The sequence below is a fragment of the Musca domestica genome, unplaced genomic scaffold (assembly GCF_030504385.1).
Source record: "Musca domestica strain aabys unplaced genomic scaffold, Musca_domestica.polishedcontigs.V.1.1 4, whole genome shotgun sequence".
Taxonomy (NCBI): Eukaryota; Metazoa; Arthropoda; class Insecta; order Diptera; family Muscidae; genus Musca; species Musca domestica.
The window spans coordinates 24,667,597-24,684,719 of NW_026712328.1; the positions used below are offsets into that span (position 1 = coordinate 24,667,597).

The 17,123-nt window shown below is 35.0% G+C and overlaps 1 protein-coding gene across 3 annotated transcripts in view; it reads right to left on the reverse strand.

Moving 5' to 3' along the window:
• Positions 1-17,123, reverse strand: part of LOC101894545 (gelsolin) — an 82,896-nt gene that overhangs the window by 18,114 nt on the left and 47,659 nt on the right. For all 3 annotated transcript variants that reach the window (XM_059126933.1, XM_059126934.1, XM_059126935.1), the window contains one exon: positions 5,488-5,562. In XM_059126933.1, the coding sequence (XP_058982916.1) occupies positions 5,488-5,562 (75 nt within the window). The remainder of the gene's footprint in view (positions 1-5,487; positions 5,563-17,123) is intronic.

Genomic DNA, 17,123 nt, shown 5'->3' on the forward strand with positions numbered 1-17,123 from the left:
GTCTGCGTATAAAGTACTCACAAGGAACACCTTGTGTGGATTTTCAAAATACCAAATATCGCGGGGTATCGTTATATGGTAGCTATACGTTATCGTTAACCTATATAGAGAATTCTCTGTCGGGGGGTAAAGTGCTCACAAAGAACACCTTGTGTACAAAGAACCCCTTGTGACCATTCCGTTGGAAAATGTGGATAAAATCATGAAAATACCAAATATCGGGGGTACCGTTATATGGGCGCTATACGATATGGTTGACCTATATAGATAATTCTCTATCGAGGTATAAAGTACCCACAAGGAACTCCTTGTGTGGATTTTCAGACAATTCCGATGAAAAATGTGGGTAAAATCATCAAAATACCGAATATCGGGGGTACCGTTATATAGGGAATATACGATATCGTGGACCTGTACACAAGAAACTACTTGTGTGGGTTTTAAGACAATTCCATTGAAAAATGTGGCTAACATCATCAAAATACCGAATATCGGGGGTACAGTTATATGGGAGATATACGATATCGTGGACCTATATAGACTATTCTTTTTGAAGGGGTAAAATGTCCACAAGGGACTCCTTTTGTGGAATTTCAGACAATTCCATTGAAAAATGTGGCTAAAATCATCAAAATACCGAATACCGTGGGGGTACCGTTATATGGGGGCTATACAATATTGTGGACCTATATAGATAATTCTCTGCCGAGGCATAAAATACCCACAAGGAACTACTTGTGTGGATTTTCAGACAATTCCATTGAAAAATGTGGCTAAAATCATCAAAATACCGAATATCGGGGGTACCGTTATATGGGGGCTATACGATATCGTGGACCGATATAGCCCATCTTCGAACTTGACCTGCCTGCAGACAAAAGAGAGATCTGTGCAAAATTTTAGATTCCTATCTTAATTCGTTTAGACTGTAGCGTGATTACAACAGACGGACGGACAGGGCTAAATCGTCTTAGAATTTTACGCTGATCAAGATATATATACTTTGTTGGGTATAACATGATTATTTCGATGATTTACAAACGGAATGACGAACTTAATATACCCTCAATACTTTTTTTGGTGGAGGGTATAAAAATATATATCGAGCCAAGTTCTACCAAATGGAAAAGTACGTCCTGAAATTCACTCTATTTGGGCTAATATTAGCCATCATTTGCACAATATAAATGAAATCGGGTTAAGGATATGTATGGGATATACATCCAAATCTGAGCCGATATTTGGCAAGGGGTTTTCCGACCTCTACAAGATATCTGGTACCAAATATCATTGTTATGGAGTGCATATTACGAATGTGAGGGAATTAAAGACCAAATCGGATGGGAGCTATAGCTATATATGAACCGAATTTTACCAAATTTTATGTACTTGCTTCTAGGCTGAATTTGGTTGAAAGATATTGACCATTTGGTGCACAATCAACCCGAAATCGGTTGAAGATATATATGAGAGATGTATCGAAATTCGAACCGATTCTCACCAATATCAGATTTGACTTTGGGACAAGCAAATATTGTTTGGAAAATTTCATCTCAATTAGATGATAAATACGATCTGCATTTTGTTCCCAAGAATATATGGACAGACGGACTGACATGCATAAATCGACTCCGAAAGTGATTCGATAAAGATCCTCAAATGTAACTATGGGTCTATCTCGCTTCCTTCTCCGTGTTACAAACAAATGCACAAAGACATAATACCCTAACCAGTATGTGGTGTAGGGTATAAAAAGCAGCTAATTTCGTCCAGGCCAAACTTTTAATACCCTCCATCATTTGGAGTGAACTTGACAAATTTCAAAAATACGAAGGCGTGGATTTGAACAAGTAATTTTTGTCATAGGCTGTAGTATCGATTACGAACTTTAAAGCAGTTGTTTAGTTTTGTAGAAACTGTACATGTTGTAAAAATAGTTTGTGTGTTGAATGTTCTTCTTTAAATTCTTATCTCATTTTTATTTGTCTTTTCCGAAGAATGTAAATTAGTTAAATAAAGAAAACACTTAAGATGCATGTGTTTTCCAAATGCTATGTTTATGGTCGGTAATAAATAATGTAATAAATGTCACGGCCATAAATAGAAGATAAGAAAGAGTCGATCACAAATTAGGTACGTTTCGTTTTCTCCCGCAACGTATTGTGTGCGTTAATGCACAGCGTGCATTAGTAAATAAAATGCATGTGTTAATGTATTAGATGTAAGCTTTAGTGTTAAGAATATGTTGTAAATAAATTGAGTTCCCTTCCAGCCACGGAACGAGAAAGATCAACTCGCGGCATTTTCTTTTTCTTTCGTTAGTTACATCGCTTTGTGATGAGGTTAGGAGTCGACCTCATCATTTGGTGACCCCGACGTGATAGTATCGCGTGTAGTTAGTGAAGTTATTCGATAGGCTATATTTTCAGTGTCCGAGAAAATATTAGTTTATGCGAACTAAATGACGTGATAGGCGCGCATTTTCGTAGTAGTGAAGTGTGTTAGGCTTATTTGTTGTAGCGACGTAAAAGGTGCACTGTTGAAGCAAAGATAGTGTTAGATCTTTTAGTTGTGTACAAGGAGACATGATAGGTAGCAGTGAAAGATTCTGTCGATCTATCTCTCCATATACTAACGCAATAGACGTGTAGAAAAAAGTGATTAGTTTATTCGTTTATTTTTTGAGTGCACATATATTTCGTCAATATGAATTTTGTAGACTTCATTCAACATCAAAGGATGTTGGGCGAGTATATTGTGTCACTTTATTTAGAAATGGAAAAAATTGCTCTGTGTGGTGTAACTGAGGAAGCTAGGGAAAAATATACCAAATTAGGTAGTTCCTTTACAGAAGCAAGAAAGGAATATTTAGATAACGAGAGGGAACTCCGTCGTATGAAAAAAATTACATACTCGGATTACATAGACGCCTTGGGAGTGTGCTATGCGACTAAAGATATCGAGAGAGTTCTAAACGGCATAGGTGTTTTTGTGCCCATAGAAATACCACGTTTAGATATCGATTATTTAGCTGAGGTGAACAGCTTAAGTTCATCGGAACAGTGTGGGAAAAATGCCTTACTGTTCCATTCACAGCCGCCAGACATTGGGATAACGGTTAAACTTATCGATGCTTTATTTGATTTTTGGGAGGAGATTAGAAAATGTTATTTCTCAAAAATAGAAAACATCGATAGAAAATTTCAAACATTATCGTCACAATACGTGCGGTATTTGGATGTAGTTGGAAAACAGGATGACTACACAAGTCATTACCATTTTCTTAGAATTTGTTACCGCATAGTGAGAAGTGGGAACATTTCAAGAATAGCACCTAAAAAGGTGAACATGAAGAAGCATGTTGATAATGTTAAGGGTAGTTTAGGGACTCATCAAAAGGTAGTTGAGGACTTAGAAGCTATCGAAAGTAAAAATGAAAACGTTCGCCTTGATGTTCCGCGAGTCGAAGGAAAAATAACGAGAAAAATTAAAATTGAAGAAGGGCTGCCAACAAGGAATTTACAGGAACACAAAAATCTTGTATTTGCTGCTCCTGACAAAGAAGAAAGTGAAATCCGGGCCAAGGATTGTATTGACGATGGACATAAAGAGAAGATTGATAATTTCCGTCTGGAACGTGCGAAATGGTTCAGAAGACGTGGTGAACATAACACGAGTATAAGTAAACGACGTATCCATGCAGTAGATGTGTCCTTGAATTATGGAAAGGATTTAAAAATATCCCAGGTATCTGATCATCGCTGGCGGAGAGATCCAGACTTCAAGTGGTTGGTGGATGTCATGGGTGCAATTACCTAGTTTCAAGCAGCATACTTCGGAGATTATTTTTATGTTAGAAATTAATTTTGAAATAAGATATAACTTTAGCACAGTTTTATCCAATTCTTGATATTAAGAAAATTATGTTTATTTTATATAATTTAAAAAAATAGAATCGATCGAAGTTTGTTAAAAGATTAGGATCTTTTAAGGCCGGGAGTATGTTTAGTTTTGTAGAAACTGTACATGTTGTAAAAATAGTTTGTGTGTTGAATGTTCTTCTTTAAATTCTTATCTCATTTTTATTTGTCTTTTCCGAAGAATGTAAATTAGTTAAATAAAGAAAACACTTAAGATGCATGTGTTTTCCAAATGCTATGTTTATGGTCGGTAATAAATAATGTAATAAATGTCACGGCCATAAATAGAAGATAAGAAAGAGTCGATCACAAATTAGGTACGTTTCGTTTTCTCCCGCAACGTATTGTGTGCGTTAATGCACAGCGTGCATTAGTAAATAAAATGCATGTGTTAATGTATTAGATGTAAGCTTTAGTGTTAAGAATATGTTGTAAATAAATTGAGTTCCCTTCCAGCCACGGAACGAGAAAGATCAACTCGCGGCATTTTCTTTTTCTTTCGTTAGTTACATCGCTTTGTGATGAGGTTAGGAGTCGACCTCATCAGCAGTTGTCGCCAAAATAATGGAAACACCGAAATCGGGATGTATCGTTATATGGGGGCTATACTAACACGTGGGCCTGTATGTATAATTTTTTGTCATAGACTGTAGTACCCATTAAGATCTTCAAATACGAAATTTAAAACTATCCGGTAAATAATGTCGCTAAAAGCATCAAAATAAGGAATATCGGAAGGTACCGTTATATGGGGGCTATACGAAGACGTGGACCTGCACATGTATTCTATTGTCATAGGCTGTGGTATCCATTAAGATATCCAAATACGAAGTTTGAAACAATTCTGCTAAATAATGTCAACAAAAAATCATCAAAATACCGAATATCGGAAGATACCTTTATGTGGGGGCTTTACCGAGACGTGGGCCTGTGTATGTTTTGTTTTTGTCATAGGAAAATGAAATTGAACGAAACAATTCCAGTTAATAATGTCGCTTAAATAATCAAAATACCGAATATCGGAAGATACCTTTATATGGGCTATACCGAGACATGGTCCTGTGTATGTAACTTATATATATTTTATTGGTCTTATATGCCAAACACAATTATTATTCTCAGAATTTTAAATACATTAGAGTTATTCTGGTCGGAAAACATACAATCGAACATTTGTAACTCTCTTAGAAGAAAAAACTAACATTTCACTTCTCTAAACTCACATGCTAAAATAAACTCCTACGACCAATAACATTTCTAAATGTTTCCTACTTCAAACTGCTCGCCAGTTATTCAAAATAAACTCTCCGAGGAGAACCGGAACTGTTTTCAAAGTTTTACACTACATAAGTTCACACTTTTTTACATACCTTCCAAAAAAAAAACGAACAAAATTGCGCGCAGCACCAAAAACTCAGTTCAAAGGACTAAGGTGAGAACTGCATTACGTTATGTTCAACGATTATGTGAAATTTGTATATTTGGTATTCATGAAAAGTTTTGCCAATATTTATTTTGTGTTACTTGGAACGTATGGGTGGTTGTGTGTGAATTTCAAGATACTTACATTTAAGACAATGAAGGAGTCACCAGTGTAAAATTTGCCATAGTTATTTTTGGGATATGGTACAGGTTCAAAGTTCTGAAAACAAATATAAAATGTCATTAAATATAGATTTATTATAAAAAATGTATTAAAAAACTAAAAAAAAGAATCAACTACAAAATATTACATGGGAAAAGTACAACGTTTTTCCGTTCTCTGAGATTATGAATTTTTAATATCTAAATAAAAGAACAAATTAAAAAGTATCAGTCGGTTTGATATATACCGGGTGAGATAAAAAAACTCCAACAAATTCAAACGCCATAATTTTTACATTTTTTTAAATTTTATTGAATGAAAGCAAAAACGTCGGAAACAGCATCAAATTTTAGAATAAGTTTAGATTTGTTCGAATTGGTCACCTTTAGCACGAATTATGGCCTTCAAACGACCAATGAAACCGTCACACGCTGCCCAAATGTTGCTCTGCAGTATTTTGGCCCATTCCCGGCGAAGCGCTTACTTGAGGTGAGCGACACTTTGTAACCATTCTAGAGTGGCGCATGCTGAGTGCGATGGTGCTAAGTCCTCTTGGAATGTCCATTTATTCTGATGTCACTGTCGATTAATACAAGCGGAGAGCGACCAACGGCTGTTATGGTGGCTGACCTTTTTGGAAAGTAAATACGATCATTTTGTTTGTTTACAAACTGCAGGACAACGAATGTTTTCTCATCGGGGAAAACCAAATTCGGCAGTTCCCCACTTTCGGCCAAGCGAAGCAACTCTTTAGCTCTTTTGGGTCTATTTTCTTTCTGTTGCGGTGTAAGTTCTTGCACTTTTTGGAATTTCAATGGCTTTACCCCGGACTCATTTTTCAATATTTGCCAAATGGAATATAGCGATATGTTCAACTCAAGAGCCATTTTTCGGCCACTGCGACGCGTGTTTTGATCAAGTCGCTTCTTAAATATTTTTGGTACACTTTATGTACGCATTTCCAAGAAGACCTCTTCTTATACTTAGTACATATTTCCAAAACTACCTCCTTTTATCAACTCTACTTCCCAACCTGGATTCTCATATCAAATTTCAAGAGTTTATCTCTATCGGTTCATGTAACTCCAAATGGTACCAAATTTACCAAAACTCTTAGGTTCGACTATCCTACAAAAAATCAATGACCCTCAATCCGAATTTCAGACTTCAAGCTTTTTCTCCAAACCTTCAAATCTTACCCGTTTACACTAACCCTAATGCCAAATTTCAAGCACTATCCCATCCCCCAATACCAAATTTTGCACTATTTAGTAGTTTTCATGTCGTTTTGGTACATAATATAGAGTCAACCGTTTCTTCTGGGCGTCGATAACAGCCATCGGTATAAGAAAATTAGCATAAAATTCGGAAAACCAAGCAAAAAATCACCTATGCCTCAGAAAGGTCTATGGAACACTTAAACATTATACCGGCGATATGTTGACAAGAAAACATTCTCAAACATTTTTTACTCAATTTAATATATCACGTATGACGCAATAATAATTTATTCCAATAAACAATCAACTCAATGGCCCCCATGACGTTCGTGCTAACAAAATTGGAAACAATAACACTAAACACACATTAATATTTCAATTTGAATATTTGCGAAATCAAAATAGCCAATACATTAAAACGGGCAAAGAAATTCTCCATCAAATCCACAATAGCATGGTAATTGTTTTATCTTTAATCTCATTGGTGTTTAATTAAAAAATAATAATTTATTTTGTATGTTGTTTTTTTTTTTTTTATTCATAAGATTTTTCTTCTGTGCTTCCAATCGCCAGTGTTTTCGAGAAAATTAAATTAATTTTAATTAGCCGGCGAACAATAGCAAAAAAAAAAAAAAACGTTGTGCCACACATAAGCCGGTAGGGGCACTACTGTGTGTATGCTGCATGTATAAATGTATGTATGTATACATGTTTAAATATTTATAAGAGCATCATTAATATCTATTTAAAAATAGCTAAAAATCAAAACAAAACAAAATCAAAATTCATTGGACATTCCATTCCATTGGATATTCCATGGTAGGAGTTAGCTAAGCCTATGCGCCAACGAAGAGAAAGACGCTGGAACACGTCTGGGTGTAATTAAAAATTGATTATCTCTCTGCTGAGGGGAAAATCGGAACTTTTTTTCGCTGATGCCCTACAAATAATGTGGATTGTATACATTTTTCACTTCGTTTGGAAAATATTTTCTTCATATATTAAAAATTTGTATATGCTTTGTAAAAAAATGCCCTTTTACTCAAAGTTTATTTAAAACGTGTTCCACTTTAAACTAAAAATACCACTAAGACCGTTTGGATAGTGCAATTAAACTTTTCAAAAAAACCATAAGGTGGGTGAGGTCGTGATATGTGGGGGCCAAAACGGGAACCTATATAGAGAATTTTATATCAACCAAATTTTCTTAAATACCAAATGTGAAACAATTTCGTGGGTAAATGAGACTAGGATTACCCATATCGGTGGCTATCGTTATATGTGCGCTATAGGAAAACGTTGACCTAAATATTCAATGTTCTGTCACCAGAGAAAAACCCAGAATCCATTATGAACTACAAATACTAATTTTTAGACAAATCCGTAGAAACTGTGGCAAACAACATCAAAATACTGAATATCCGGAGATATCATTATGTGGGGGCAATAGGAAAACGTGGACCTATACTTGCAATGTTTTGTCAACGGAACTAGAACCCATTGTGACTTACAAAAACGAATCCGGGAACTGATATATTTCATTTTCTAATACCAACCATCCAAGACAATACAAATTGTTCTGCCAAACTTGTTCTACTTTTAATAATGTGGGCTGTATCGTGATTTCAACAGACAGACAGATGGACGGACATCGTTAAATCGATTTAGAATTTTGAGCTCGGGGTAAAGCCATTGAAATTCCAAAAAGTGTAAGAACTTATACCGCAACAGAAAGAAAATAGACCGAAGAGGTCAGCTGAAAATGTGCACCTTCGGTTGGCCACCAGAACTCAAGCGCCGGCCATGATGATGGTGTGGGCCATCATAACAGCCGATGGAGTATTAAAGGTTCAGGAGGGTGTATTAAAGCCTTGGGCACGCAAACGTTTTGGCCACAGATCTTGGACATTCCTACAGGACTCAGTACCATCGCACTCAGCACGCGCCACCCAAGAATGATTACAAAATGAGGTTCCAGCGCACAATGTCCACCAAAATTTCCTCTCCGAGAATGGGCCAAAATACCGCAGAGCAACATTCGGACAGCGTGTGACATTGGTCATAATTCGTGCCAAAGGTGACCAAAAGTAAGAGTTCTTATTAAAAATACGTCAATTTTGTGCAAAAATTATTTTCAATCGGTTGACGTTTTGGTATTACTTTTGAGGACTTGGCTCCATTCTCCAGCCGAAGTGACTGTTATTTGATATTTTGATTTATTGAAAGAATTTCGAAATGTGTTTAAATGAAGGCTGATATTTTGGAATGGTCACCATATAAAAATAGTCTCGATTATTGGTATTCTTTAGGTCCTCACAACAATTTTCAACTCAATGTATAACAATTCACCAATTTTTAAAAGGTTTCAACTGAAAGCTAGTGGTTTCAGCAATTTTTGCATAAGACCCATTTTTTTCTAAATATAATTGATTTCATGATAGGTTTTTACAAATTGGAGAGCATAAATATGTCTAAAAGTGCTGAGTTCCAATATTTGAGCGGTGCATGTTATATGTATTATTAGGAACTTCATATACTAAATTAATAACCTTCACCATGAGCTACAACAAAACTTTCGGTGTTCAATATTGGGCCCGCCCATTTTTACCAGTAAAATCAAGTGTCTCAAAACACCGTAAAGCCGATGCTAACGATTTCCTTTTATGATGGTTGTTATCTATTCCAAGTTTTCCAAAATTCATTATAGCCTTCTCCATAGTATGAAGGGTATATAAAGTTTATCATTCCGTTTGTAATACCTCGAATCTTTATCAGCATAAAATTCTATATCGATTTAGCGATGTGTGAAAATCACTCTAGCACACTAGAAATGAAGTAGGTTGATGAAATCTTACTCAAATGTGTATTATGTCTGCAAGACTTTTGGTATTCAAAATGGGTCATGTAGGTCCACGTTTTGCTATATCCCCCATCTAGCGGTACCTCCTTTTTTTTGGTATTTTGGTGATTAAAGCGACATCATTCACCGGAAATATTTCATATTTGGTATTTGAAGTTCGTAATGGATAGTACAGCCTAAGACAGAAAATTGTCTGTGCAGGTCCACATATAACGGCACCTTCCTTTTTTCGGTATTTTATTTAAATATTTCAAATATGGTATTTGAAGTTCGTAATGGATAGTACAGTCTAAGACTGAAAATTGTCTGTGCAGGTCCACGTCTTCGTATAGTCCCAGTAAAACGGTACCACTATATATTCGATATTTTGATGATTTTAGCTACATTATTCACCGATTATTTTTTCAAGTTTCGCATTTATGACGGTATTCAAAGGTACCACTATATGGGTGATATAAGAAATCATGAGTCTATTCCAGCAGTCTTCTGCTAAGTATTGCCAGTATTGGAAAATGTTCCAAAAATAATCTAAACATCGAACACTGTGAGTTGCCTTTTTTGTGGGCGTGCTGAGCTCACTTTAGCCGACTATAAACCAATTTCACAGGTTTCAAATTGAATATGTGTTCCAAAATACGATATTTAATATTTGGGCTTTAGGGTTTATAAGAGCCTATTTCAGCATGATTTTTTTTTACATTTTTTGTTTTTTGAGTAAAACCGAGAAATTAACCGACCCTTTGATACAAATTTAGGCTACAGAAGGTCAGCAAATGTTTCCAATATTGATATATATTACTCTACATACATAGAGTATATAATATTCGTTATGGACGAACATAATAATTATATTAAACAATTTTCATGGAACGAGAAATTAATATTAATTTTTTGCTGCTGTTATCGTATTTAAATAAGATATTATTTTTGAATTTCACGCTTTAATAAGCGCCAATAATGTAATCCAGCGAATCATGTGAAAATGGTTAATAATTTAATTGAAGGCATACATCTATGTTTTTAAATGAAAAATAATCAGGGTTTCTTCAGCTTGAGATGGAGGAGTGAAATAGAAATAAATAACATCAACAATCTTTGATATTGTTCATAGGAGGGGGTAGATTCTACATAAAAAAGCCTATGAAGAAAATAAAAACTGTTGGATGGGAATGTCTGCTGCTAATAATTTTTTTCTACATATAACAGATATTAAAAATTCTTTGTTCTTTGATGAGCTGTCGGATTAACATCTGTTTTGTGAACATGTGTATTTACAAATGTGTGTATATGTATTTAAATGTGTTCATATTTAAGTATTTAAAAGATGGCACATTGCCAAACAGAATTCTCAAATATTGTGTCAATTATCTCATAAAACATGATGTTTTTTCTTTTTGTTTTTTTTTTTTTTTTTTTGATATTTATGACATTTGGCAAAAAATCAGATATGTTAAAATGTTGTGAATGAATTTATATTTATGTGTGTATGCTTGAAGGAATGTCTTAAAAAATGTATGGATTTTATTTATGTTTTTATTTAACACTCGACAAGCCTATATTGTGAAACCTTGACCTTGATTAGTAACAGATGTCCATGGAAAGATATAAGTCACTATTTGATGTGCATAAATATTTCATATTTTTTAGAAACAAATGTATTTACAGGGTGAGATGAAAAAACTGCAACCAACTTCGGACTGCTGTCATTTCTAAGTCAATCGTCCGACAGCTGTTAAAATTATTCCAGTGACAGCTCATTATTTTGTTTATAAGCGTAAATTTTGGTGAAAATTTTCCAGAAAAAAAGTTATTCGGAATGGAATTCAAGCGTGATGGTGTGATTTCTTTATATTTGGCTGGAAAACCACAAATGGCTATCGTTAGAGCAATCCAGCATTTAAATGTGAATAAATCTTTTGTGTCTCGTACCATCGTTCGTCAGGAAAGTTGACGGAAGAAAACAGCAACATCAGCAGAAATGGTTCGAAAAGTAAAGAAGCGACTTGATCGAAACCCGCGTCGCAGTGGCCGAAAAATGGCTAGTGAACTTAACATATCGTAATATTCCATTCGGCAAATATTGAAAAATAAGCTCAGGGTAAAGCCATTGAAATTACAAAAAGTGCAAGAACTTACACCGCAATAGAAAGAAAATAGACTCAAAAGAGCTAAAGAGTTGTTTCGCTTGGCCGTGGCTAGTGGTGAACTGCCGAATTTGGTTTTCTCCGATGAGAAAACATTCGTTGTCCGGCAGTTTTTAAACAAACAAAATGATCGTGTTTTCTGCCAAAGAGGTCAGCTGAAAATGTGCACCTTCTGTTGGACACCAGAACTCAAACGCCAACCATGGTGGTGGCGTGGGCCGCCATAACAGCCAATGGTCACTTTCCGCTCGTATTAATCGAACGTGGCATCAGAAAAAATGCGAATCTTGCCTTGGGCACGCAAACACTTTGGCCGCAGACTTTGGACATTCCAACAGGACTCAGCATTATCGCACTCAGAACGCGGCAGCCAAGATCTCCTGATACCAATCCCTTGGACTGGAGCATTTTGGAGAGCAAGGTTGACATTAAAAAATACCAAGCAGGCGCTTCGCCAGGAATGGGCCAAAATACCGCAGTGCAACATTCGGGCAGCGTTTGACGGTTTCATTGGCCGTTTGAAGGCCATAATTCGTGCCAAAGGTGACCAATTCGAACAAATCTAAACTTATTCTAAAATGTTATGTTATTTCCGACATTTTTTGCTGTCATTCAATAAAATTTACAAAACCAGTAAAGAAAGTCTTAAAGTCGGGCGGTGTCGACTTTATGATACCCTACACCAGTTTGCATATTTAGTAGAGCTTCACATAGCAAAAAAAAGTTTTAATGGGGAATTTTGTGAGAATTAAATCATACCAACTATGATTATATATAGTCCAAACGAACTAATATATGGAAGGAATATCCTCCTCTGAATCGATTTCTACTAAATTTGTCGAAGCATTTGCTCCTTTTCAATTCGGGCTTGTATCCATTTGGTGCATAATTAACTTGAAATCGCATAGATATATATGAGAGCTATATCTAAATCTGAACCGATCTCGATAAAATTTGACAAAGGTATTTCTGAGCTGTATTAGATACATTTCCCTGAATATCGTTACTACGGAGTTCATATTACGGCTATTCAGGGAAAATTCAACAAATCGGATGAACCATATGTATGGGAGCTATAGCTATATCTGAACAAATTTGACGAAAATATATATGGGAGCTATACCTAAATTTTGACCGATTATCTCCAATTTCAATGGGGATCGCCCTTGGGACAATCAAATTATTTGTGCAAAATTTTATCTGAATCGGGCAATAAATGCGACCTGTACTTTGTTTATAAAAATACATGGAAAGACGGACAGACAGACGTACGGACGGACATACGGACCGAAATGCATAAATCGACTCAGAATGTGATTCTATGCAGATCATTAAAAAGGAACTATGGGTTTATCTCGTTTCCTTTTACCTGTTACAAACAAATGCACAAAGACATAATACCCTGATCACCTTGTGGTGTAGGGTATAAAAATGTTAAAATTATGGTGTTTGACTTTGTTGCAGTTTTTTTATCTCACCCTGTGGAAATATTTACATAATTCTTGATATTTACATAAATTCTGAAAATTTTGAAAATAATAGAGTTTTATTTAGGTTTTTGATTTTTTTGTAGGGTATTAAATTGTCGTTCTCCACTCAACTTTTCTCCTTTCCTTACCAGTTTTTTTAAAGGTTTAAGCTCTTGAAAATAAGCATTGATCTAAAAGACATTTTTAGAGCAAAATAAACTACGGACTAACTACGCAAACAATAGTTAATTTATACAATAAGGAAGCATCTAACTGGTTTACAAATGAATACATTAAATTCTTTTGCAAGTGACGTAATATGTATTTAGAAAGTTCATCTCATAGATAAGTATATTATTAAATATAATGCGTATCTGCGTATACAAAGTTAATTAATTAATTCTTTGGAAAACAGCTTTTGTTTGTTGAAACGCATTTGTTAATTATTAACCGAATCCAATTGAAAGGAGAGATTTTCACTTCAACCTAAATAATTCTTCATTGAAATAGAAATGTGCACATCTGATGATGTTTACTTTTCCATAATGAGTATAAATCGTTCGCTCTCTTTCTCTCTCCCTCTCTGATATTTACATTAATTGCATATTAATAAATTAAATAAATACCTAATTAAAAAATTTGCCAACAAGGGTTCATTTAATGCAAAAGTCAACCACTTGTGATACAATTAATCAAAATATTAAAAAAAACACACAAAACAATTGTGGTGAGAGAGAGAGAGAAATAATCTAAAAACAATTGGGGCCAAAAAGAAGCACGAAGTAGTATGATAAAACACCTTGACTGACAATATGTTGTTAGCACACCATTAGCTATAGCATTTACAAATAGCTATATGGCAGCCAATATTATAATGTATAAAATTGAGTGTTAATTCGTTACAATTTCTTTAAATAGTAATTTTATGGGCACATATGATTATTCCCAAACTACTCTCTCGTGTTATTAATGCACTGCGCGGAGGTGTGCATACAAATGCGTACACATGTTCACAAAAACCCAATGCTTATTAAATCTACGGCATGTTGCATGCAACTTGATTTTTATAATACGCATGAATGCGTATTATTATTGTTGTTGTTATTAAAACACCACTTTCAATAGGATTTTTATCATTTTTTTTTATATCTTCATGCCATTCATGTCAATATGGGGAGAGGTATGTATGTTAATTTTTTCGATTATTTCTTCAAACATCAGCAGAAAGTAAAGCTGAAGACTTCATCTCCCTTATTCAACCACAACATGTATAATATACCAGCAAAAACTTAGGAGCTGAATGAGCCAAATAACCCATTGAATAGTTATAAAATAAAAATAAAAAATAACCTTTTCGCCCATTTACCAATCGAAACTCGGCGTCGAACGGCGTCGTTGACTTTAACACCTTATGGTCGCAAAAATGCATCGGTTTAATTACAATTAAACAACAAATTAAAAGGCTGCAAACTTAATACCAGCAATGGACATAACCAAAAAGATGGTAACGTGGATTGACAAAATTACGTTGCCCAAATGCTGCTCTACGGTATTTTGGCCCATTCCCGCCGAAGCGCTTGCTTGAGGTGATCGACACCTTGGTAGTTTTTAGTGGCAATCTTGCTTTCCAAAATACTCCAGACACAATAGTTCAACGGATTGGTATCCGGAAATTTGGTGGCCATTGGGCGCTGGAAATGAAGCGAGGAACCTCATTTTGTAAACATTCTTGGGTGGCGCCTGTTGAGTGCGATGGTGCTGAGTCCTCTTGGGAAGTCCAAGGTCTGCGGCCATAATGTTTGCGAGCCCAAGGCTTTAATGAAGCAACTCTTTAGCTCTTTTGAGTCTATTTTCTTTCTGTTGCGGTGTAAGTTCTTGCACTTTTTGAAATTGCAATGGCTTTACCCCGAGCTCATTTTTCAATATTTGCCGAATAAAATATTGCGATATGTTCTGCTCACTAGCCATTTTTAGGCCACTGCGACGCATGTTTCGATCAAGTCGCTTCTTTACTTTTCGGAGCATTTCTCCTAATGTTGCTGTTTTCTTCCGTCCACTTCCTTGACGTCAGGCTACGCTACAAGTATCACGGTAACGAGCGATGGTACGAGACACAAAAGATTTATTCACATTTAAATGCTGGAGTGCTCTAACGATAGCAACTTGTGGTTTTCCAGCCAAATATAAAGAAATCACACTATCACGCTTGAATTCCATCACGAATAACCTTTTTTTCTGCCAAATTGTCACAAAAATGTTTTTGTAAGCTTTTAAACAATATAATGAGCTGTCACTGGTATAATTTTAACAGCTGTCGGACAAGTGGCTTAGAAATGACAGCAGTCTGAAGTTGGTTGTAATTTTTTCGTCTTACCATTTATGTTTTGTTGACTTTTTAGTTAAGATCTTCAAATTTTAAAATATCAATGTTTTTTCAACATAAATGTTTGTATGATTAAGATTTTATATTGCCATTCCAAAGAAAAAGCTTTCAATAAAATATAATCATGCATACACATGCATTTTACTTGTATTACCAGAAATTGTCAAGTGCAATTATAAAATCGCAAGACATTTGACAGGCTCTATTAATTTTGGTATGAAAGCAAGATTAATCATTTTCTAATTTGTCTTTGGCATGCGATGACTAAATATACATTAATATTGCTAATTATCATCATCAGCCGTCGAACTTTGGAAGGGTGGTATACAAATGTGGTTATTAGCGACCGAAAATTAAATACTACGCATTGATTCTAATATCTTACTAACAATAAATTATTTTTCTATGCATTCTTCACTGCATCATTTACTTCCCCCCATATCCTTGGGGATAAAAATTCTATCCAGAATAAGTGACTTTGTATGAAAATTCAGTTTGTGCATTTTTTGGAGCAAAAAAATACATTCCTTTCAAGTGCATATATCTTTCCTTCACTTGCATTCTCTCGTCTAGTGTTGCTTTCGTTAAGTTTCATATTTAAGCTCTTTTTAAATATTGTCAAAATAAAATTAAAAATAATTTTATGGGGATTTTATAATAAATAAGGATATTATGGTGTTAAATAAATACGACATAATATGAGTATGATATGGGAAATGTTATTTGTAGCAATATTTTTTTCTGTGGAATGCAAGGATAACAGCCGGCCAAAGCAGCATCAGACAGTGCAGTCATTCGCAGAGTCTCACTGACAAACCGAGCAAATCCAATGGACAACCAATCAAACGAACGGATACACTTCTACGTAGAGATCGGTCAGTATACTACACAGACATCAAGCAATCAATGTGAGACTGATTTTGCATATAAGAATGCATGTGTATTGCTTGTCAATCAGTCGAACCAAATTGTCGCATATGTGTATATATATGCAGATTTTTAGTATGTATATATGAGACATTCCGAAATTCAATATGAAATATGTGTTCTTAAGGATTAAATTACAAAAAAATAACCTCCAAATGGAACGAATATAGAAAAAAAATCCGTTAAAAATTCTTAAAATTTTAAGAATGCAGAATATAGGGTCCATACGAAAACGTCGTTACCATTATATGGAGACTATATGAACACGTGAACCTACACATACAGTGTTCCGCAACCGGAGCTAGAACCCATTACGAACTACAGATAGCAATTTTTGGACAAATCTGTGCAAAATGTGTCAAAAATCAACAAAATACCGAATATCGGAAGGTACCGCTATATGGGGCCATACATATAATGTTTCGCCAAAGTAGCTAGAACCCAATAGGACCAACAAATACCAATTTTTAGACAAATCCGCGAAGATATTTAGCAAAAATCATGGAAATACCGAATATCGGGGGTACCGTTATATGGGACTTATACGAAAACGTGTACCTATATACTGTGTTCCGCCACCGGAGATAGAACCCACTATGACTTATAAATACAAAT